This window comes from Neofelis nebulosa, chromosome 14 (assembly GCF_028018385.1).
Source record: "Neofelis nebulosa isolate mNeoNeb1 chromosome 14, mNeoNeb1.pri, whole genome shotgun sequence".
NCBI lineage: Eukaryota > Metazoa > Chordata > Mammalia > Carnivora > Felidae > Neofelis > Neofelis nebulosa.
The window spans coordinates 82,009,044-82,032,712 of record NC_080795.1 but is presented as its reverse complement, the minus strand read 5'-3'; the positions used below and the strand labels follow the sequence as shown (position 1 = coordinate 82,032,712).

The following is a 23,669-nucleotide window of genomic DNA, read 5'->3' as shown; positions in this document are numbered from 1 at the left end:
CTGTTTCTGGAAGGGAGGCTCTGGTCGCTGGGGAGGGGACTCCGGCCGCCAGAAGAGAGAGGCGGGTGGCCCTCGGAAGGGACGCAGTGGAAACACCAGGAGGTGTGAGCTCCAACCTTCGGCCTCTGGAACCCTAGCCAGACCCCAAAACAGCAACTGGGGGCAGCCCACTGTGCCCAGGCTGGTCCCTGCATTCTCTCGGGGCACCCTTGTCATTCAGGGTCCCCCAAGCCCGGCCTGGAGGCCAGTGGGCAGTGACTCAGTGCCATCTGAGATGCTGGGCCCCTCTGGCCCTGCCCACCCCTGCTCGGTCATCCCTGCAGCCCAGCAGCACCGGCCTCTCCAGGAGCTTGTCAGGGATGCAGGGTCCAGGGCCTCAGACTCAGCATTTTACCAGGGTCCCTGTGATGTGTGCACGCACAAAAATGGAGATGCGCTGGTCCAAAGCCAGGTTTCAGCCTGCACTGTCTCAGTGTCCCCACTCAAATGGGCTTGGCGCCTCCCTGATTGGCCTGGCCTGGCCAGGGGAGAGACACAGGAGAAATGGCTGTGCTTACCGGGAAGACCCAGGCAGGGCTGTGTCCCCCAGGCCCCAAGCGTGGGCTGTCACCCATAGACCATCGAGACCTTCCCTTCTCCCCAGCCGGGCCTGGGGCCTCATGATACCTCGAGGGACCGGGAGGCCAAAGGCTCAGGACAGGGAGGCAGGCAGAGAGAGGGCACAGGTGACCTGAGAGCCCCCGGAGCCCTGGGGGTGGGGCAGAGGGGAGCCCAGGCAGCGTGAGTCAGGCTGGCCCTGCCGTCCCAAGTTCAGCTCCAGCTAAATTACTAGGTCTGACCCGGCAAAGAGGCCAGTCATATAAAGGCACCTGGTGCCGGCCGCTCCCCAGTCCCAGCCGGTGGATGCCCCACGATGAGGCCACTCCTGCTCTTTCTGCTTCTGGCCGCTCTGTGCACTGACCTGGGTAAGAACCACTGACCCGGGTGGGAGGGTTGGGGACGGACAGCTGCTGGGCGTGGCTTCCCCCTGAGGAGTGTGTGTGTGTGGTGGGGGGAGACCTGGAGACCTTTGTGTCCCTTTGGGCATAGTTTCTAGTATATCTGCCTCTCGTGGGTGAAAGAGCCGGTGACAGGCCTGAGTCTGCAGAGCTCTGGGCCTCCAGGGGGACCAGCTACCAGCCAGGAGGCCAGTGTCCTCTTTTCCTGGACAAAGGGGCTTCTTGGGAGGCAGGACTCTCGGTGCTGGAATCAGGGAAATGAGTTGGTCACTCCCACCCCCTCTTGCTGGCTGTGTGACCTTGAACCAGAGCACCTGCTGCTTTGGGGCCACCGGAAATGGGGCCCCGGGGAGGGGGTGATCCAGCCTGTGATTAGCAGCTGAATAATTACCACCCAGGGATAATAGCCCCCTCCACATGCCCCGAGTGGAGGTGGGAGAGCTGGGGCCTCCGGCCTGTCTGGGGAACCGCCTGCGGGGAAGGCAGAGACAGAGGCGCCTCGGAGACCAGGCCCATCCCGAGGAGGCCGGAAACACAGATGGAGGGGACACTTGGGCAGAGGTTCGAGGCTGGCTCTGGGGACGGGGCAGGGGACAAGGTGTTTGTCAGAAGAGAGGCTGGCATAACGGTGAGGGGCGGCTGCCCGGAGGCCCCAGTGAGGCCTCCCCAGTGTGGAGATCCCCCTACACAGGGACTCTCCGACCCCTGAGGGGGAAACAGAGGCAATGTGAGTTTCTAGTTCAGAGGAAGCTGGGAGTGTCCCCCCCCACCTGACCAGACTCGGTTGCAGACAGGAGCATAGGAACAGCCAGGGGTCACCCCCAGAGTTGCCTCTTTTTCCTGGGGGTGTTCCAGAGCCCTAACCTGGGAAGAAAGCCTCTGAGCCTGGGGTCTGTCTGAGCTTGACCTCATCACCCGTGGTTCAGCCACAAGTGTCCCCACTTCCCCAGGGAAAGGGGTCCCTGATGTCCGCTGAGCCGTGTGTGGAAGATGCTGTCACCCCACTCCACAGGTGCCGGCTCTGACGTCGGAGCGGGCACACCACAGCCCCCCAGGCCTGGCACAGACGTGCCCTTTCTCGCAGCACGTGCCCCTCCACGCTGGCTCTCCCACCTGCCCAATGGCCCCTCCGCAGTTCCAGGGGCACCCCTTCCAGGAAGCCCTCCCAGCTGGCCCCTGCCCTCTATGAAGACACCTGGGCCAGGTGTCCCGCAAAGTGTCACTCTATCTCACTCACCCCACTCCATCCCAACCTCAGCTGGCCGCCCCCAACCCCCGGGCAGCCTGCAGGCTCCTCCAGGCCAGGAGCCTTGTCCTGCATCCTTGTGGTCGGGGCCTGGGGCCGGTCACAGTGCACGGGGCGGGGGGTCACCAGGGCCTTTTGCTGTGGACTGTCCACTGATCAGTCTGGGGTAGGGGCCGCTGGCAGGCCCCGGGCAGGGAGGGCAGGGCTGTTCCCTCCCGTTAACTAAGCAGCCCTTGGTGCCAACGGTGTGCAAAACCCTCCCAGCCCCCGCTGTCCTCGGGTCCAGGCCGCGGTGCAGGCCGGGAGCCCCAGCACAGGAGGGTGGGGCAGGGGCCAAGAGCCTGTGACTTGTCATCCGGGCAGCCTCAGGCTGTGCTCGGTCCCATCTGTCGCTCAGAGTGAGAAGCAGAGCCCAGATCCCCCCCGAAGTTAACCCTCCTCCGTCCCAGGGCCCCCTCGCTCCTGCTGACTGGCCTGCTGAGTCTCTAGCCCCGTCCCTGGGGACCGGGAGCACCTCCGGAGGGAAGGGGGGGTGGCGGAGGCTCAGAGAGGACCAGACATGGCCCCCAGGCTCTCCCCAGCCCACGCTGACAGGGGTCCCTGCTTCCTCCCCCCAGCCCGGGCCCTTCACTGTCACGTGTGCTGTGGCCACAAGGACTGCGAGTCTCTGGTGGAGTGCGCCCCAACTGACAAGTACTGTGTGATCACCCAGGCCAGTGAGTACCCCGCACGCACCCCCACAGCCCAGCCAGGGGCCCCCCTGCGGTGCCGGAGGGGGTAGGGACCCGCCCACTCTGCCGGAGCCCGCCTCCGTGTTGGTGGGAGGTGGGCTAGGAGCAGCCCAGCGACACCCCGACACGACACGACACCGCAGAGCAAGGCCAGATGTGGCCTTCCTGCTCGAGTCAGAGGGAGCCCGCGTGAGAGATGCGGGAGGAAGCAGGCCGCACAGGGATTCGGCAAGACTGGGCCTGGAGGGAGGCCGGCGCCTGGAGGACAGGGTGGGGTACAGGGCTGCGGGGGCAGCCCGGCCCATGACATCATGACCGGACCCACGGCCTCGGCCCCGAGGCCCGTCACCATCACCCTGCCTTTCCCGGCCGCTCCTGTAGCCTGCCTCCAACAGACGACCCCCCGCCCCCGTGCCCGGACCCCCAGGACAGGCTCACTCTTTCCTCTGACCTCCCAAGTCCCTCTGTGGGTCTGGTTCTTCCCTGAGCTGTCAAGGGCTGGGCTGGGGCCCCGTGCTTGATGGTGACCTTGGCAGGCGGGGTCAGGGTGCGAGGAGGGGCCACAGAAGGTCACATGGTGGGAGTTTGAGCAAGGCAGGGAGGTGAGGGGCCCGGTCGCTGTGGTGGCCCCGAGGGGTGGGAAGCCTGACCAGGTCACTAGACAGGGCAGTGGGGAAGTTGGCCTGCAGGGGCAGCAGGCACAGGGTGGGACCCTGAAGTGAGGGGTGGGGGGTGGGGTTGGAAGATGCTGCAGAGACACTGGGTCCCTGAGCGGCCCGAGAGAGGGGGGAGGCATGTGTGCTGAGGTTTGGCCGCAGGTGGCCGTGTGGGGTCCAGGAGGCAGGAGCGACTGCTTCTGGGAGGGGGTGAGGAGCCCCCTCCCCCCACCGATCCCTGTCCCCGTTGGTGTCCTGTCTGTGGAGGTCCCGGCAGCACGTCACATGCCCTGGATGAGCCAGGCAGCCTCGCTGGGGCCCCAGCTCCCTGTGAACCTCGATGATTACAAAGGCCCTCCCACATGGGACGCAGAGCCCCCTTATTACGGGGAGACGGGGTGTCTGGCTGGACCCCACCCCTCCTTGGTGCAGGGACGCTGTGAGGAGGCAGCACAAACCCCTCGATGCCTCCCGGACCTGCTCCCGTCAGGCGGAGAAGGACCCTGCCCAAGGACCAGGTCACTTTCTCAGGGCCTAGGGGACGCTCCCCCACTTCTGGCCAAGTCCTGGGTGTGTGGGGCACAGGCAGGTCGTGTTCTCTTTCAGTCACCTGGCCGATGGCCCCTGAGCACCCGCTGTGCTCTGCGGCTCTGGCTGTGGCACAAGGAGGGGTGGGTGGGAGGGCTGGGGAGGAGCTGGTCCCGGTGGTCCCCCCCATGCCGGGACCCCCGCGCCATGGGTGCCTTTTGCTGCTGAAGCATGAGTTCTTACACCCACACAGGACCAGACACCCTGAGGGCCCCCGTTCCCTCCCCGGTGTGGGGGCTTCCTTTAGACCCCCATCCCCCCCCCCCTTACCCCACCTCCTGTTTGCTCCTCACTGCCCATCTGCGGAGTCTGTCTGTCCACCCATGTGTCTTGCCAGGCGGTGCTCCCCGAGCGGTCATGGCCCTGGATGACAATGGGGGCGGTGCTCCTCAGAGGGAGCCGTGAGCAGAGGCCCCCCGAGTGGGGAAGGTGCTGATGCGTGAGGGGGAACAGGAGGGATCCCGGAGCAGGAACTGGGGGACGGGACCCGCGGCCACCGAGAGGCCGGTCGGTGGTCACGCCCGTGTGCTCCCAGCATCACCAGCAGGTGGAGGTGTCTCCTGACCCCCCTGCTGGCAATCCTGGGGGAGGGGCGGGGGAGTACCTCGCCGCTGGGGGAGGGGCGGGGGAGTACCTCGCCGCTGTCCTTACAGCAAAGCGCCGAGGGCCAAGGGGTCTTGCCTGTGACAAAGGTAAATGTCAGGGCTGCTGTGGCTCCCGCGGAGTGCCACGCCCAGTGCACCGGTGGGCCCTTCGATTCGGCCCCCCAACGGCCCACCTAATACCCGTGTCTCAGGGGAAGGGGCCGGGGCTCAGCCAGGGAGGAGGCGGCCACACTGGGTCAATGTCCCCGGCAGCACCTGCCCCCATCCTTCCCGTCTCCTCGGCAATAACTCAGGACAGGGTTCGTGGACACTGCCCTGTTCTGTAATAGCTGAGCGCGGTCGTGACCACTCATCACGTGTGACCGGAGAATTTGCTCCTGGGGCGTCTGGTGTCCCCCCCCCCCCATGGGCCCACGTGCGGGCGGGGGGACTGTGCACAGAGGTGGGTCCTGAGCAGGTGGGGACCGGCCCCCGACACCCTCCTCGTCCCGCTGCAGCCTGCCTGTCCCTCTGCTCTGCCCGGGCTGGCTACCGTCACCCGGCCACCCCACCCCTGCTCTAACCACCTCCCACTACAACGGAGCCCCCGGGAGCCCTGGAAGCGGACGGGGCCTGCGGTGCCGGCAGCCCCGGGCCGCGGCGGGCCGGGCGGGGGACGCACAGAGCCCTCCACCCACGGCCCTCGCCCCTCTCTCCACAGCAAACCCTGGTGGCATCCTGGTCATGAAGTCCTGCTCCCCGGTGTGCCCCAACAGCACAATGTCCTCGGACGGCCGCACCCTTTCTGTCTCCTGCTGCCAAGGCAGCCAGTGCAACCGCAACGCGGCCGCGGGCTTGGCGGGCAGCCACGGGGCTCTGTGGCTCAGTGCCTCCGTCAGCCTGCTGTGGGCGCTGCTCCGGGCGGCCTGCTGAGCCCACGCTCCACGGGCGGGCCCCCCGCTCTCACCCGGCCCCTCGCAGGCCGTCGCCAGCCTGCCCCGCTCCCCGCACTCAGCCACGCAGGCGGGAAGAGTCCCTGTCTCTCCTGTGCTCCTCCCTGCTTCCCCCGGGGCCGCCGGCCCCCTCCTCGGGCTCCCACCCCGGGGCGGGAAGCCCCCCTACCTCAGGGAACCCGCCTCTGAGGGACCCTCGGCCCTCTCCCGGGGTCCCGGCCACCCGGTCCTCCCCGACACCCTCCACCCCATTGCGGGGCCTCCCACGAGGGCTCCTCCCACTCTGGCCTCGAGTGCCCGGATCCACCACGCACGGGGCAGGCGGGTCAGAGGTCTGGGCGTCCCCTGCACCAGCCACGCCTGTGCTCCCCTGCGCACCGACCCGCCACTCCTTCCACGGCTCGCTCACACCTCAGGGGCGAATTCACTCCGCACAAGCACCCACCCCCGGGCCTCCTGGGAGCCAGGCACCCCGAGAGAGCCCACAGGGCCACCCCAGGTCAGCACATGGGATGAGGGCTTCCAGGAGGCCGCCTCGCCCCCACCCCCAGTCCCTGCCAGCGAAGGCAAGCCTGTTCATGGTCCCCTGGCTGCCGCTGTGGGGGCGGAATCCGTGTGGGGCCTGTGTTCTCACTGGGCACGGGGGCTGGCCCGCCCCCCACCAGAGGTGCCCACGGCAAGGCCTCCCCCTAGGAGCTCGTGGAGGAGAATAAAGCTGTACATCCTGTCCCCATTGTCTGAGATGTTGAAATTTTGGGGGGTCCCCCGTACCTCGGGGCCAGGCAGGGGGCACTTTACGGAGGGCGGTGACATTCTCCAGGCATAAACTCAGAGAGCAGGAGGCACTCTCCTCGGAATCCAAAAAGCCAGCACCCCTTCCCAGCCCTCAGCCTGGGGGCTCCCGTGGGGTTCCCCAGCATCTGTGGTCGGCCCTGCAGTGTGCCCCACAACTCCTACCGCCCTGCACCCCCAGTCAGGGCCCAGCCGGGCACCCGGGGCTCTTCTTGGGGGGTGCCCAGCTGGAGGCTCCAGCTCTCCTCCCTCACCTCTGCCCGGGACCTCTCCCCGGGACCGCATGCAGGTCCCCGGCCCACAGCTCTCTCGGGGCCTCCCTGCTCCTAGCCCCCGGGCCCTGCCCTGGCCCACCTGCCTCCTCCCCTCGCAGGCCCTGGTAATTTCCCTCCCCCGACATCGCTGTCCCTCACATCCCTTCCGGGGGCCCCAGAGGCCAACGTCCTGCCTGCCTGGCAGAGCTCGGCTCCCACAGCCCAAGTGCCAAGGCGACAGGACGCTGTGATGGCCGGGACCTTCCCTGGTGGGGCCTGGGCCTCGATTCTGGGAACCAAGGGACAGATTGCAGCCAGGACAGCCGGTCTCCCACTGCCTTCCTGTCAGCCTCCACCTCCGCAACTCGGCCGGACACTAGCGTCCCCGGAGTTCCCAGAGTACCCAAAAGGGACACAGGTCCTCCCGTTCCCAGCAGCCACCTCTCTGGCCTCACAGGGCCACCACCTCCCACCCAGTGCCTGCAAGCCCAGCCTGCTGTCTGTCCCCCGTGCCTGTGACGCTGCCGTGGCGGCCATTCTACCCGGGAGTGCTCCTGAAGCGTGTGGGGAAGCGGGTCAGGGGCAGGGACTTGTGTTCTCGCAGGCTTTCTGTGGTTCTGTCCACACCCTGGAGGACGAGGTGGGCTGAGGGGGCCCTGCCTCGAAACACGGATGTCAGGATTCCCTTGGGGCCCCTCTGAGTCACTAGTACAGCTCCCTTCATGGCCAGGCCTGCTGGGCTCCGGGGGCCCAGGAGCAGGTTGGCACAAAGTCCACGTGAAGTGGCCTTCTTGGGAACAAACTTGGGGCTCAGGGTTGGGCCACCCCACCCAGCCTTTGAAGTTTGGGGTTTCTTTCTCAAAGAGAGTGGAAATTCCCTCTCTTGACTCCTGCCCGACCAGCTTCCCCGCTAGGGCAGGCCCTACTTGTACAAGTCCCAAGGGAAGGCCACATTGGGTGTCACGCGACGACCGGTGGTCTGCTGCGAGACTTCGACATTCAGAAGTCGAGGTGCGGCCAAGAGACATTTCCAATGAGGACGTTAATTGCCCTTGCTACAGATGAGGACGCTGAGGCACAAACTGCTTTTTGGATTTAATCCCTGGCTGGCAGAGCGGTCTGCCCCAAAGCCTGAATTCTCTCTGCCTCCTCCCTGCCCCCCACCGCTTCCCCACAGTCATTAAGTCAGGGGACTCTCAGAGACCGCCCACCACATACCAGGATCATGTGGGCCCTGGGGCACCACAGACCTGTAGGGCTGTGGGGGGTAGGGTGGGGTGCTGGAGGGCTCACCGGACTCTCAGAGGGCTGCGATCCCACCCCTGGGAAGGCAGTGAGGACAACAAGTGCAAAGGCCCAGAGGTAAGAAAGGGCCGGAGGGGCTGCACGGAGACCCAGGCAGTGGGGGAACACTAAAGGTGGGTCAGCTGAGCAGGGTTTGTGGGAAGCTGGGCTTGATCCTCAGGGAGGAGCATTCTGGGGCTGTGTGGGCATGGGGCCACAGCCAGGCCACAGGCTTTGACCTGTTCCCCCTGGCAGGAAGGCAGGGAGGCCGCTGGAGCTCAGAGAGCTTGGCTGATACTCGGAGCACAGCACAGCTGTGGCCTTTCTCCCGGTTCTGCGTCCCCCAGGGTCACAGTCGGAAGCTGGGCCTCTGCCCTGCGCTCAGCCCTGGGGGGTCCTGGGTCTCCCTGTGTCACCTTCCTTCCACCCGGCCTCTCCTCCTCCCCAAGTAGCAGCACTTGTCCAATCTTACGCAATTTTCCCATGTAAAGATGACACGGGCCTCTGATCCCCCAAGTTCTTGTAGGCTGAGCACCCAGCTCCCTGCCAGGCCCAGCTGGGGCCCCACTCCCTGCCCTGAGGAGCCTGTCCCCACACCCAGAGCCGTTGCAACAGCATGCAAACCCCCTGCACCAGGGCCGGGTGCCAAAGCTGAGCCCCCGAGGCCGCCAGGCTGAGCAGGGAGTGGCTGAGCTGGGCTGCTCCAGATTCAAAGCTCAGCAGCTGCCTGAGGCCCAGAGGAGCAGGGACTGCGTGTCCTCGGCATCTAGGCCGTGTGAGGACAATGCCCCCCTCGCTCCCAGGCCACCTGCTGATGCAGATGTGGTGCTGCCAGCTCCTGTTATCTTGTACCCAACAAGTGTCCGGAACCTCGTCTATAAAGTGCGGAGTTGGAAAGAGGCTGTCCGCCTCTGAAATCTGGGTCTCACTGGAAGATTGAAGCCCTCCCCCACACGCACTGGGGAGGACAGTAGTCCCCATCCGAGAACTTCATCCGCTGTTGCCAAAAATCTGTTTTTTAAAGGTTTATGTATTTATTTTGAGAGAGAGAGAGAGAGACTGAGAGCATGGGGGAGGGGAAGAGAGAGAGGGGGAGAAAGATAATCCCAAGCAGTCTCCACACCTAGCACAGAACCTGATGCAGGGCCGGATCCCATGAACTGTAAGATCATGACCTGAGTGAAGATCAAGAGTTGGACACTCAACCAACTGAGCCCCCCAGGCACTCCCCCAAAATCTTTTTTTTTTTTTTTAAATCTGGTTGTCCTGGCAGGGGTTTAGTGTGGCTTAAAGGGTGGCAGGGTCCAACAGGGGTCCATTTCCTGTTCCCAAGGGACAAGGGACAAATGGGCGGCGGGGGGGGGGGTTGTTAAGGAAAGGAACTTACACTGCTCTGTGTAAGAGGTACCAGGGCCAAAGACACACAGACAAACTGACAGGGCACATGACCCACGTAAGATGTTTATTTCTCTCTTAAGTGTTAGGATCAATGATGTCCTCTCAAAGCCACCCCCAAATCATATATAATCTTAAGTAAAAGGAACGTGTGTGCATGTTGGGTGTCACAAATCCCAGAGCTGCCTGCCAACCAGTTGTAGATCTAGGGCCTCTCAGAGGCCCCACTGGGTTTCACTCCACAGTCTTTGAGAATTACTGTTTTCTCTTGTCAGGGGGTAGGTGTGTATGTGAACGAGAAAGGGACGAGGGGACAGGAGAAAGAGACATCACTGTAACTATCTCCTACAGGATACATAAGTTGTAGGAGTGGGTGAGTAGATGGATGGACAGATAATGGGTGGATGATGGAGGAATGGATGAACGGATGAATGGATGGATGGATGGATGGATGGATGGTGGATGGATGGATGATGGGTATATGATGGATGGATGGATGGATGAATGGATGGTGGATGGATGGATGGATGGTGGAAGGATGGATGATGGGTATATGATGGATGGATGGATGGATGGATGAATGGATAGTGGATGGATGGATGGATGGTGGATGGATGGATGATGGGTATATGATGGATGGATGGATGGATGAATGGATGGTGGATGGATGGATGGATGGTGGATGGATGGATGATGGGTATATGATGGATGGATGGATGGATGAATGGATAGTGGATGGATGGATGGATGGATGGATGGATAAGCTACAGGTGTGTGGATTATGTAGGTGGTAGGTGTTCACTACCCTGGAGCTTACACCCAATGCCATCATGGAGCTCAAGGGTTTAAGGCCGCAAGCTCAGGCTATAGCAGGAGGAGCGGCGAGCAGTGGCACAGCAGAAGGGAGAACCTAGGGGTAGAACATGAGCACATTTTCTTTTTCTTAAACCCTAGAGGGAGCTTATCCTAACATGCAGACAATAAACCCCCTCCAGGGCACCTGGATCTCAGGTGCTTTAGCTTCTGCAATTCCAGGTTTGCGTGTTCTGCAAGCCCGCACTGCTAAGAGCCTGCAGCCATGGAACTCCGAGGTCCCCAGGTTGCTGTGGCTCTGTGGCTCGGTGCCCGTGCCCTTCGGCAAGCTCTCTTCCTCTACTTCATGGAAGGACACAGCCCTCACTCCCCACTCTGAGAGCTTCCCCCATCACCCGGTCCCCTGAATCCCAGTGCCTCTCACAGACACAGCCGGAGACGCCGATAGGCAGGGCCCACGTCAGACCTCTGCTGGGGGACCCGGGGCTGGTCCTAGGAGCCGTGCAGGGCCTCTTGCAGGGGAGTGGCCCACCAGGCCTGAGAACTGGCGTGTCTCTCCTGGTCTACGGGAGCCTAGGGCTCCAGTCCAGGCATTCCTGGGGGACAGGCTGCACCCCAAGGCAGGGAAGGGCTGCCCATGTGGCTGCTCCCTGGATTTGCACTCTGGCAGAGCGGGAAAGGGAGGCCCCACACTGGTGGCCATGGTCCCAGGAGATGACGAAGAACAGGCGGGGCCATGCCAGGCCCTGGGAAGCAGGTGAGAGGGACCCATGTCTAGGCCTGTGGCCCTGTGTGTAAGGGTGAGTCTCCTGCACATGAGGGAGGGGCAGGGAGGCCTGGGTGTGGGGTAAGAGCCCCAGGCCAGCAGGGACAGAGTGGAGGGTGGGCCCAGTTTTGGTTCCCACTTGCTGACTGGGTGACCACGGACAAGGCCCTCTCTGTGTCATCCGAGGGAGGCCCCATGCGTGTGTGCAGGCGTGTGAAGGAGGCACAAAGGCCTCAGGGGGCACCGTATCCCTCCACTGGCTGATTCACAAGGGAGTCACTTCAGCCCTACTGGGGAGGAAGGGGCAGAGACAGGAAAGGGCTATGGCGTGCCAGAGGCCACCGGGGACCAGATTCAGGCCCTGACCCCCTTGTCCTTGCTCTATCCTCAGGAGACCCCCCTCCCTTGGCCTCCTTGGCCTCCCACTCACATGGGGTACGCTTGTCTATGCACCATCTCCCCAGCTCATCCTGGGGTCCCAAGGGCTGGCCCTGTCTCTCCTGTCTGTCCCTGTCGTGCCCAGAGTGCAGGGCCTATGATGGGCACTGCTAGCCAAGGGAGTGAGTGGGTAGGTGCAGTGTCGCCCTGCGTGCAGCCATGGGACCCGCCTGTAATGCAGCTTGAAACGGAAGGAGGCTTGTCCCCAGGCCCCAAGGCTTGGGGGTGCACCCAGTGGGGGAACCTGACTTGCCCACGCAGAAGCTCACCTTCAGCCCAAGGCAGGGCCCCAGGGCCTCCCCGGCTGCATTTTCAGAACGCCTGGAGTGGCCCCTGTGCCGCGCTGCTTCCCTCTCTGGGCCACTCACCCCTTTGTGCGACCCCAGGGACCCCCATGGCCTGGTGGTCTAGGCCTTGATTCCTGTCCTTCCCCCCACTCCAAGGCTGAGACGTGGGGAGCAGTGGAAGGCAGGGTGTGGGGCCTGTGGGGCCGGGGGCGTGAGCAGGAAAGGCACACTGCAGGCGTAGGTCTGGGCTTGTCCTGGCGCCTGGCCTCCTGGCCCGCTGTGTTCAGGAAGCAGGCAGGGCTGAGGGTGGGGGCTGGTAGCACCCTCCACCTGTGCCCCTCCACGACCTCTTCCAGCCGTTGTTGCTGTTGCCTCCAGGGACTGGCTGAGAGGGCTTGAGTTCTGGAAAGTAGCAGTTTTCTCCAGAGGATGAGGGGGACAGGAGGAGAGGCCATGCACACAGGAGTGTCCAGTTTCACGCCACTGCCAGGGTGACCTGGCTGGAGCCCGCAGGGCCCTCTTGGGACCTCACTTCCTCACCAGCAGAAGGATGCTGGAAGGGGGCCAACTTAAAGGGCCATGACGACTCCTCTCTCCCCTGAAATCTGCCTCCAAGATCAGGGCAATCAGGTCACCACCTGCAGGAAGTCCTCCCTGACTGCACTTCCAATGACTCCCAGTTCTCAGAAAGCTCCTGCCATGGGAACTGCCCACTTTCTCCCCCAAGCAAACTGTGTCTGAGGCTGCTGTTGATGGTTCTGCTAGGAGGCCCCCAGGACAGGCGGCTCACACCCTGGTGGGCAGCCCCTGTCCTCACTGGACGCCTCGTCAGAGACAAAGGCTTTCTCCCCGTGGAACCAGGGCCTAGCTGCCACATCTGCTCCCATAGGTGTCTGTCCCTGCCTCCAGAGCACACGGCCACAGTGAAACCTGAGGTGCCCTGTGCGGATGGGCCAGGTGTGCTGGGTCCCCTCCAGCCCCAGGGGAGGGGACCCTGCTGCCCACGGGCCTCACATCCAAACTTCCAGTCCTGGTCTGCCCGACACCCCTGGACCCCGTAGCTCCACCAGGCCCTACAGGAAATCCAAGCCCCCAAACTTGTTTTTCCAGTAGCTTCCATGCCCCTTGGCCTCAGTGAGTCACCCCTCCCCATCTGCCAGTCACCACCCCCTCCCCAAGCCCTATATCCTGCTTCCCAGGACCCTGCCTTCCATCTGCCCATGAATGGCTGTGGAATGAATTCGGGAAGGCCTCAGAGCTTGGCGTGACTTTCTCTCTCGGGATGTGGGCATGGGGCCCCCCGCATCACCTGCCTTGTCAGGGGACACCCCAGCTGCACTAAACAAGGCTCAGGGAGGTTGGGACCAGCCTGTGGGACCGCGTCAGGGGCCTCCCGGCTTCCCCCAGGGTCCTGGAAGGAAGCCACACCACCCCCCACCCTTGGCCACTCCCACCAGGTCCAGTAACTTCTTTAGGGAGCACAGCACAGAGTGTCAGGCGGTGCGTCCTTGGACCCCTGGCACCGGATGTAGCCCCGACTTTACCCCACGTGGCAGGGGAGACGGGAGGCCCAGCTCCGGAGCTGGCCCGCCCAGGGCCACGCTGGGGGGAAGGGCCAAGGGGTCCCAGACCTCCCCAGCCTGAACCCTGTCCTCCCTCCAGCCTCGCCTCCCCTCCCTGAAGCAGGCCCTCCAGTCCTCGCCGGATGGGGGCTGCGGCAGGGGGAGGGCTCACCTCCGCCTGTGCTCTGGCCCTACCCGCACCCACAGTCGGCTCGGCCTGCCAGGGCAGGGACAGGGTGAGGCCTCGGAGGGCCCACCCTCGCCACCCAGCAGGGTCCAGCTGGCCTAGCAGAGCAGCAGCGGGGGCCCAGGGCCGGCAAGGAGACCTACGGGGCGGGGGGAGGGCGGCCCCTGTGCTTAGGGCCAAGCCCCTCCACCCCCCGTCCCCGCGAGCACTGTGAGGTGAAGTTAGGGGGATCTGCCGGGCACCCACAGCCCCTGGCCTGGAAGAGCTCACTGACCTCGGGACCAGAGCAAGAGACGGACAGCCACAGGTCCCGGAGCAGGGTGAAGGCTGGGGCTCCTCCGGGAGGGCCGGGGCCCAGGGCACGGTGGACAGAGTCCTTGGTGGGAGGGTGGAAGGAAGGGCTGTTGGAGACTTGAGGAGCCCTCGGTTTCTCCAAGTTGGAGAGCCAGTTGAATCTCTGCCTCGGCACTGTCCCCTCCCCCATCAGCCCTGCCCCTGCCCCTCCCCCAGTGCCCCAGGTCCTGCCCCTGGTCCCACGCTCACCTCTCTGCAGGCACATCCAGCCTCCACACGCCGAGCCCAGGGCCCACCCTGCTCCTCTTCCTCTCACTACCCCGAGGTCCTGGCATCTCAACAAGGTGCCTTCGTTCGGTGGGGTCCTCTGCCCGGGGTTCCATGGGTGGGCCTGGCGATCCTGAGCCCCGAGCCCAGGAAGGCAGGGCCAGTGCGGGGAGCACAGCCCTGGGCGCCCACAGGGCACCTGCATAGGCTTGTGACCCTGTTGACCTTATCTGAGGGTGGGGGTCGCAAGGGAGGAGGTGACAGGTCTGAGACAAAATGATCCGGGGGTCGGACAGAGAGCCGGAGAGAGGAAGAGGACGCAGTGAGCTGCAGAGCCAGCGGAGGCCTCTGTCCCTCGCCCGGAGGTGGGGGGAGGGAAGCCCCCCGCTCTGGGGGGCAGGCAGCCAGGGGCAGAGGTCCCTCCAGGTGGCAGGGGAGGCCGCACTGGGCGGGTGGGTGTGGGCCAGCCAGGGTGGGGCGGGTGGAACGCTACTGCCTGGCCACCTGCCCGCCTTGGTCCCTCCCACCAGCACCTGCCCCAGCTATAAGGCCTCCAGAGAGGAGGGGCCCCCACTGCTCCCGGAGACACCCCAAGATGAAGCCAGGTCTGCTGCTCCTCGTCGCACTGGCGGTAGCCGCGGGGCCAGGTGGGTGAGGGGCAGGGTGCAGGGCTGGGGCGGGTGGGCAGCTTGGGTCTGTGGGACACGCTCTGGAAGCCTGAGGTTACCGGCCTTTGGGCTCAGGGAATCCTGGACTGAATTTCAAACAAAATGAACCCATGTCTTAGTGGAATCAGACTTAAAATATCGCAGCATCTTCGAATCAGCCCATGAGATCAGACACGCAGAGGGAGAGAGGCTGGGAGCGGTGCTGAGATGCCTCCCCTGGGGAAAGACCAATGTTCGGGTCGCCCAGCCCCTGACTGTCTGGTCCCCGGGGAGCCCCTCCTCCCACAGGCTCAGCGTGGTCCGGCTGAAGCCCTGGGCCTTGACTCAGGTCCTCACGGCCACTTCCGCCCGCTGGGGGCAGCCTCTGGCGGCAGGGGGTGGGGGGCAGCAGTCGTGTCTTGTGAGCTGCTCTCAGCAAGTCTCAGAGCTCTGTGATGTCCCTGGGGAAGGGTCCCCCGTGTACCCAGCACCGCCAGCTCTCTAGACAGGCCCAGCACAGCCCCTCCTCCCGGCACAAGGGGTCCCGGCGTCCCAGGCTCTGGGCAGCCAAGGACTGTCGCCTCCTGCCTCCGGGGACACAGGAGCCCTGGCAGGGCCTGGGGTGTAGGAGGGGCCTGGCGCGGTCAGGGGCGGCAGAGGGCTCGGTCCAGACAGTGACCCCTGTGCCCCTCGCCCCCCAGCCCTTGCTCTCCGCTGTCACGTGTGCTCCAGCTCCACCAACTGCGAGAAAGCTCAGGACTGTGCGGCCAGTGCACGCTACTGCAGGACCATAACCAAGCGTGAGTGACCCGGGAGCACGGAGCCAGGGAAGGGGGCCCCGCAGGGCACCCCAGAGCTCCGCTCAGGGGCCCCGACGCCGGCAGGCTGGTGGGGACGGGTCGGTGATGGGTCGGCCGGGGGGGCGGTGGGGGCCGGGAGCTGGGACTTGGGGTGCTGGGGAGGCCAGACGCGGGGGGGGAGTGCGGGGGGCTCAGAGGCAGCTGCCCAGTCTGACTGTGCCCATCCGTTCCAGTGGAGCCCCTGCTGGGGAACCTGGTGGAGAAGGACTGCGTGGAGTCGTGCACGCCCACGCACAACTTTCAGGGCCAGGTCAGCAGTGGCGCGACGGCCACCCGGTGCTGTCAGGGCGACCTGTGCAACAAGAGCCTGCAGAGCAGCGCCCCCGCCCGCAGCCGGCTCAGCGGCCCCGCCCCCGGCCTGGCGCTGGCCCTCGGCCTCCTCCTCGCCGCCCTCCTCTCAGCCCCCAGCCTGTGACCTGCCCATCCCCTTCCCCCCGGGGACTTCCAGGCCCCCCCCCCCCCCCCCCCCCCGTCGCTTCCTCTCCTGGACTGGGAGATTGCGCAGCCCCTCCCTCACCACGACGGGGAGGTTCCCGCGTCCTGGGCTGGGGGCCCCCTCGGAGGGTCTGGAGCCGCAGCCAGCGAGCCGCTGGCCTGGAGCCCCGCCCCCCAGAGAGGATGCACGTGTCCCTTCTGACTTTACATTCATTCTGTTGGGTTTCCATTTTTCTACTTGAACCTCTGCACAGGAATAAATGATCGAAAACCAGCGTGGTTGTGTCTTCCTATTTCAGGAGTGCAGGGGGGCGGGAGGAGGCCATCCCAGGGCCTGGGACTTGTCACCCAGGGCCCGTCTTGGCCTCGTGCAGGACTCCTGAAATACCAGTGTCACACACACACACACACCCCCCCCCTCCCCTCAGAGACACAACCCTCCCCAGGCATCTTCTCTGCAGCCCCAGGAGAGGACGCTCCTGGGGGAGGCTTGGGTGGGGGGCACAGGGCAGAAGGCCTGTGACCCAAATGGTCAGAACACACACACACACACACACACACACACACACACCCCTCCACCCTAGGGAGGCTGGCAAAGGGGGCTGTTGAGCTCACCTGGATGGGGTCAGCCCAATGTGGGTAAACTTACCTTGGCCCAACTGCCTGGATCTGGGCCCCGCTGCCCGGGTTCCAGGTCTGCTGCCCGGATCTGGGCAACTGGATCATTGTGTCCCTGTGAGTTCTCAGCACCCGCGCAGATGCCCAAGCAAGCAGCCTGCCCCTTCCTAGGAGGACCGGAGGCTTCAGAGGCCTGCACCCCCTGCCGGGCGGCCACCACCTTCTGAGGCCTCACCTTGGGCTGGACAGAGCCCCGACTCGGGCGCCGGCAAGGAGGAGCCCTGGCTGGCGGGGCCCCCCCGCAGGGTGCTTGGCTGAGGGACCAGCGGGAGCAGGAGCAGGGCCCGGGGAGCCGGAGGGCCCTGGCGCCCAGACCTACTGGGGGGGCAACGCCCGCTTGGCCTGCCTCTGTGTCTCCATCACATCACCTAAATTAGGAGCTTCACACGGGTGCCACCATCAGCTACACCCACGTCCCCAGCTTTGCCCACGTGTGTCCCGCCCCGACCCCCATGGCTTCCTCACCACCCAACATCCTCTGTCTTTGCTCAGCTCGGCCAGGGCACACCTGAAGTAACGATCAAGTGGACACACCCAGGGTGCACACCGTGATGGGACTTACACGCTCTGTGCCCCTGAAGTCACCACTACGACCAAGACAGTGAGCAGCCCATCACCCGCAAAGCTGCCTGCAACCCCTTTGCGCGCCCCCTCCGTCCTCCCCTGCACGCCCCGCCCCCGGCAACCACCGCGTGCGCTGTTTGTAACAGAGCTATTCGCCGCCCCGCCCCCTCCCGCTCAAGCCTGGAAACGCCCCATGTGCATCAGCCCACGTTTTCTAGAATTGGATAAAATGGAATCTCACAGCACGTACTCTTTGGTCTCGGGTTTCTTTCCTCAGCAGGATCCAGAGACACATCCCTGCTGCGGGGGGGTCTCTGTCATTCACTCCTGCTGCCGACAGGACTCCGCTGTACGGTCACATCGTGGTCCCTCCATCCACGCACCTGTCGATGGACATCTGGGAGGTTCCCAGGCCTGAGGCCTCATGAGGAATGTCGCTGTGGGCAATCGCCTCCGGTCTTTGCGTGGACAGATGTTTGCACCTCTCTTGGGTACAACCCAGGAGTGGAATCCGGGGGCAGGTGATAGGGGGATTCTTCCATCGGAGGGGCCACCAAACTGCTCTCCAAAGAGGCTGCTCTCCCCCATCCCCACCGGCAGCGGAGGAGGGCTCCCGCCACTCTAACACGCTCGCCGACACAAGGTGCTGGGGGTCCTTAACCGTGGACACTCCGACGGGTGCGTCCGTCTGTATGTCCGTCTTGACGCCCTTACCACACTGTTGTGAGTGTATTAAGGCCGAAACTCGGGTCGTGTGACACCTCTACCTTTCACCTTCATTTTCAAAATGGTCTTAGCGATTTTAGATCCTTCGCATTTCCATATGCATTTCAGGGTTAGCCTCCTAGTTTCCTCATGAACAATGCCCTTGGGATATGGGCTGGGACTGCACCTAATCCGTAGATCAGTTCAGGGAGCATTTACATCTCATTATTTTTTAATGTTTATTTTTGAGACAGAGAGAGAGACCGCGCACGAGCACGCATGGGGGAGGGGCAGAGAAAAGAGGGGAGGACAGAGGATCCAAAGCAGGTTCCATGCTGACAGCAGAGACTCCGATGGGGGGCTTGAACTCACAATCCGTGAGATCATGACCTGAGCCAAAGCTGGACACTCCACCAACTGAGCCCCCAGGCACCCCTACATGTTGTTATTACGTCTGCTCATCAGTGAGGACGGCGTACCTCTCCATCTGCTGACGCCCTTAGCAATGTATTTCGGTGTTTTGCAGCTTTCAGAGCAAACAGGCTTTACACATCTTTTGTCAACATCATGCCTAAGTATTGCACGGGATGCTCTTTATAAATGGTATTTTCAATGATCAACTGGTGGTTGCAAGAATACAGAAATACAATGAATTTTTTGCTCATTAACCTTTTATTCTGCAACCTTGCTAAACCAACATAATTTTAGAAGGGTTTTCTTGAGTTGTTTTTTTTAAATATTTTAAATTATTTATTGTTTTAAAATTTACATCCAAGTGAGTTAGCATAGAGTATAAAATGATTTCAGGAGTAGATTCCAGTGATCTATCCCCTGTGTGTAACACCCAGTGCTCATCCCCAAAAGTGTCCGCCATAATGCCCCTCACCCATTTAGCCCATCCCCCCTCCCACAACCCCTCCAGCAACCCTCAGTTTGTTTTCTGTATTTAAGAGTCTCTTATGGTTTGTTCCCCTCCCTGATTTTATATTATTTTTGCTTCCTTTTCCTTATGTTCATCTGTTTTGTATCTTAAATTCCACCTATGAGTGAAGTCATAGGGTTTTTGTCTTTCTCTGACTAATTTCACTTGGCATAATACCCTCCAGTTCCATCCACGTAGTTGCAAATGGCAAGATTTCATTCATTTTGATTGCCGAGTAATACTCCATTGTATATATAAACCACATCTTCTTTATCCATTCATCCATCGATGGACATTTGGGCTCTTTCCATACTTTGGCTACTGTTGATAGTGCTGCTATAAACACTGGGGTGCATGCGTCCCTTCGAAACAGCACACCTGTATCCCTTGGATAAATGCCTAGTAGTGCAATTGCTGGGTCATAGGGTAGTTCTATTTTTAATTTCTTGAGGAGCCTCCATACTCTTTTCCAGAGTGGCTATACCAGTTTGTATTCCCACCAGCAGTGCAAAAGACATCCTCTTTCTCTGCATCCTTGCCAACATCTGTTGTGTCCTGAGTTGTTAATTTTAGACGTTCTGACAGGTGTGAGGTGCTATCTCAATGTGGTTTTGATTTGTATTTCCCTGATGATGAATGATGTTGATTATTTTTTGATGTGTCTTTTGGCCATCTGGATGTTTTCTTTGGAAAAGAGTCTATTCATGTATTTTGCCCATTTCTTCACTGGATTATTTGGGTTTGGGGGGGGTGTTGAGTTTGATAAGTTCTTTATAGATTTTGGATACTAACTCTTTATCTGATAAGTCATTTGCAAATATCTTCTCCCATTCTGTCGGTTGCCTTTTAGTTTTGCTAATTGTTTCCTTTGCCGCGCAGAAGGTTTTTATTTTGATGAGGTCCCAGTAGTTCATTTTTGCTTTTGTTTCCCTTGCCTCTGGAGACGTGTTGAGTAAGAAGTTGCTGCGGCCCCAGTCAAAGAGGTTTTTGCCTGGCTTCTCCTTGAGGATTTTGATGGCTTCCTGTCTTACATTTAAGCCTTTCATCCATTTTGAGTTTATTTTTGTGTCTGCTGTAAGAAAGTGGTCCAGGTTTGGGGCGCCTGGGTGGCGCAGTCGGTTAAGCGTCCGACTTCAGCCAGGTCACGATCTCGCGGTCCGTGAGTTCGAGCCCCGCGTCGGGCTCTGGGCTGATGGCTCGGAGCCTGGAGCCTGGAGCCTGTTTCCGATTCTGTGTCTCCCTCTCTCTCTGCCCCTCCCCCATTCATGCTCTGTCTCTCTCTGTCCCAAAAAATAAATAAAAAACGTTGAAAAAAAAAATTAAAAAAAAAGAAAGTGGTCCAGGTTCGTTCTTCTGCATGTTGCTGCCCAGTTTTCTCAACACCACTTGCTGAAGAGACTGTCTTTATTCCATCGGATATTCTTTCCTGCTTTGTCAAAGATTAGTTGGTCATATGTTTGTGGGTCCATCTCTGGGTTCTCTTTATTCTGTTCCACTGGTCTGAGTGTCTGTTCTTGTGCCGGTACCATACTATCTTGATGATGACAGCTTTGTAGTACAGCTCGAAGTCCGGGATTGTGACGCCTCCAGCTTTGGTTTTCTTTTTCAGGATTGCTTTGGCTCTTCAGGGTCTTTTGTGGTTCCATACAAATCTTAGGATTGTTTGTTCTAGCTCCATGAAGAATGCTGGTGTTATTTTGATAAGGATTGCATGAATATGTAGATTGCTTTGGGTAGTGTTGGGTTAGGGTTAGGGTTAGGGTTAGGGTTAGGGTTGGGGTTGGCTTTGTCACCTATGCCACTGTGGAAGAGGTGGATGCAGCCATGAATGCAGGGCCACACAAGGTGGATGGAAGAGTTGTAGAACCAAAGAGACTGTCTCATCTCGAGAGAAGATTCTCAAAGACCTGGTGCCCACTTCACTGTGAAAAAGATTTATGTCAGTGGCATTAAAGAAGACACTGAAGAACGTCATCTAAGAGATTATTTTGAACAGTATGGGAAAATGGAAGTGATTGAAATCATGACTGACCGAGGCAGTGGCAAAAAGAGAGGCTTTGCTTTTGTAACATTTGACGACCATGACTCTGTAGACAAGACTGTCATTCAGAAATACCGTACTGTGAATGGCCACAACTGTGAAGTAAGGAAAGCTTTATCTAAGCAAGAGATGGCTCGTGCTTCCTCCAGCCATGTTCCAGTACATGGAACTTCGGTGGTGGTCGTGGAGGTGATTTTGGTGGGAGTGACAACTTTGGCTGTGGAGGAAACTTCAGTGGGCGAGGTGGCTTTGGTGGCAGTCGAGATGGTGGTGGATATGGTGGCAGTGGGGATGGCTATAATGGATTTGGTAACAATGAAAGCAGCTTTGGAGGTGGTGGAAGCTGTAATGATTTTGGCAACTACGACAATCAACCTTCAAGTTTTGGGCCCATGAAAGGAGGAAATTTTGGAGGCAGAAGCTCTGGCCCCTATGGTGGTGGAGGCCAATACTTTGCCAAACCACAAAACCAAGGTATCTATGGAGGTTCCAGCAGCAGCAGCAGCTATGGCAGTGGCAGAAGGTTTTAATTACTGCCAGGAAACAAAGCTTAGCAGGAGAGGAGAGCCAGAGGAGTGACAGGGAAGCTACAGGTTACAACAGATTTGTGAACTCAGCCAAGCACAGTGGTGGCAGGGCCTAGCTGCTACAAAGAAGACACGTTTTAGACAACACTCATGTGTATGGGCAAAAAACTCGAGGACTGTATTTGTGACTAATTGTATAACAGGTTATTTTAGTTTCTGTTCTGTGGAAAGTGTAAAGCATTCCAACAAAGGCCTTTAATGTAGTTTTTTTTTTTTTTTTTGCACCCATGCTGTTGATTGCTAAATGTAATAGTCTGATCATGACGCTGAATAAATGTGTCTTTAAAAAAATAATAATAAATAAATAAAATGTGCTCTTGTAAGCAGCTTATAGATGGGTCTTGATTTCTTATCCATTCTGATACCCTATGTCTTTTGATTGGAGCACTTAGTCCATTGACATTTAGAGTGATTACTGAGAGATATGAATGTAGTGTCATTGTATTGCCTGTAGAGTTGGAGTTTCTGGAGATGTTCTCTGGTCCTTTCTAGTCTTTGTTGATTTCGGTCTTTTTTGTTTTGTCTTTTCTCCACCCAGCAAATTCCCCTTAAAATTTCTTGCAGGACTGGTTTAGATTTCCTTTAGTTTTGTTTGTCTGGGAAACACTTTCTCTCTCCTTCTATTTTGAATGAGAGCCCTTTGTGGACGAAGAATTCTTGGCCGTATATTTTTCCAATTCAACACATTGAATGTACCTGCCACTCCTTTCTGGCCTGCCAAGTTTCTGTGGATAGGTCTGCTGCAAACCTAACCTGTCTTCCATTATAGGTTAAGGACTTTTTTTTCCCTTGCTGCTTTCATAATTCTTTCCTTGTCTATGTATTTTGTGACTTTGACTATGATGTGCTTTGATGATTGTCAGTTTTTGTTGAATCTAATAGGAGTTCTCTGTCCTTTTTGATGTCTGTGTCTTTCCCCAGATTAGGAAAGTTTTCTGCTACAATTTGCTCACATAAACCTTCTGCCCCTTTTTCTCTCTCTTCATCTTCTGTGACTCCTATGATTTGTATGTCATTCCTTTTTTTTTAGGAGAGAGAGAGAGAGAGAGAGAGAGAACAAGCACATAAGCTAGGAGACGGCAGAGGGAGAAAGAGACAGAATCTTTTTTATTTTATTTTTAACGTTCATTTATTTTTGAGAGACGGGGGAGAGGAGCAGAGAGAGAGGGAGACACAGCACAGAGCCAGATGTGGGGTTTGAACTCATGAACCAGGAGATCATGACCTGAGTCGAGGTTGGAAGTTTAACCTACTGAGCCACCCAGGTGCCCCTGGATGTTATTCCTTTTTAATGAGTCACTGGGTTCTCTAATTCTTTTATTGTGCTTTTTTGCCTTAGTTTTCCTCTTTTTTTTCTGCTTCATTATTCTCCATAATTTTGTCTTCTATATTGCAGATTTGCTGTTCTGCTTCATCCATACTTGCCGCTGTGGTATCCATTCAAGATTGCATCTCAGTTATAGCATTTTTAGTTTCTTCCTGACTAGATTTTATTTCTCTTATCTCCACAGAAAGGGATTCTATGCCTGTTTCAACCTCAGCTAGTATTCTTATTATCATGGTTCTAAATTCTAGTTCAGACATCTTGCTTATATCTGTGTTGATTAAGCCCCTGGCTGTCATTTCTTCCTGTTCTTTCTTTTGGGGTGAATTCCTTCATTTTGTCATTTTGGCAGAAGAGAAAGAAGTAATAAAATAAAAAATCAAAATAAAAAAATTAAAAACTACACAAAAAATCAAATAAAGTAAGTTAGATCCTAGGTGTGTTTTGGTCTGGTTGTTGAAAGAAGCTTGTTAGAATAGAGAAAAAAGGAAAGAAAAGAACAAAAAGAAAGAAACATGTAAGAAAATGTTTAAAATTTTAAAAGTATATAATAAAATAGAATAAAATGAAATGAAGAAAGTGAAATAGAATAAAAAATTTACAAAAAATTAAAAACAGTAAAAAGAATTTAAAAAAAATTAAAGAAAACAAAAAATGATTTTTCTCTTTCTATATCCAAGAAAAAGAAAAGACAAAGAAAAAACCCAATTTAAACAAAGACAGAAACAAAAAACAAACAAAAACAGATAGATGAACCAGCAAATAGAATGAACCCCAAATGATGTTGTATCCAGTTTCCCCTAGAACTGAA

The 23,669-nt window shown here is 58.8% G+C and overlaps 2 protein-coding genes and 1 pseudogene across 2 annotated transcripts; all 3 read left to right on the top strand.

Annotated features, from left to right (window-relative positions):
- The first annotated feature begins 827 nt into the window (after positions 1-827).
- On the top strand, positions 828-6,485 carry LOC131495156 (lymphocyte antigen 6E-like). Its single transcript, XM_058699964.1, has 3 exons — positions 828-965; positions 2,862-2,960; positions 5,525-6,485. Exons 1-3 carry the CDS (start codon positions 914-916, stop codon positions 5,734-5,736), a joined length of 363 nt encoding a protein of 120 aa, XP_058555947.1. The 5' UTR covers positions 828-913; the 3' UTR covers positions 5,737-6,485.
- Positions 6,486-14,609: 8,124 nt separating this feature from the next.
- On the top strand, positions 14,610-16,067 carry LY6D (lymphocyte antigen 6 family member D). The gene is made up of 3 exons (XM_058699277.1): positions 14,610-14,742; positions 15,444-15,542; positions 15,776-16,067. The coding sequence occupies exons 1-3, from the start codon at positions 14,691-14,693 to the stop codon at positions 16,015-16,017; spliced, it is 393 nt and encodes a 130-aa protein (XP_058555260.1). The 5' UTR covers positions 14,610-14,690; the 3' UTR covers positions 16,018-16,067.
- A 1,636-nt stretch (positions 16,068-17,703) lies between these two features.
- LOC131494552 (heterogeneous nuclear ribonucleoprotein A1-like 3) lies at positions 17,704-21,783 on the top strand (annotated as a pseudogene).
- Positions 21,784-23,669: the final 1,886 nt, after the last annotated feature.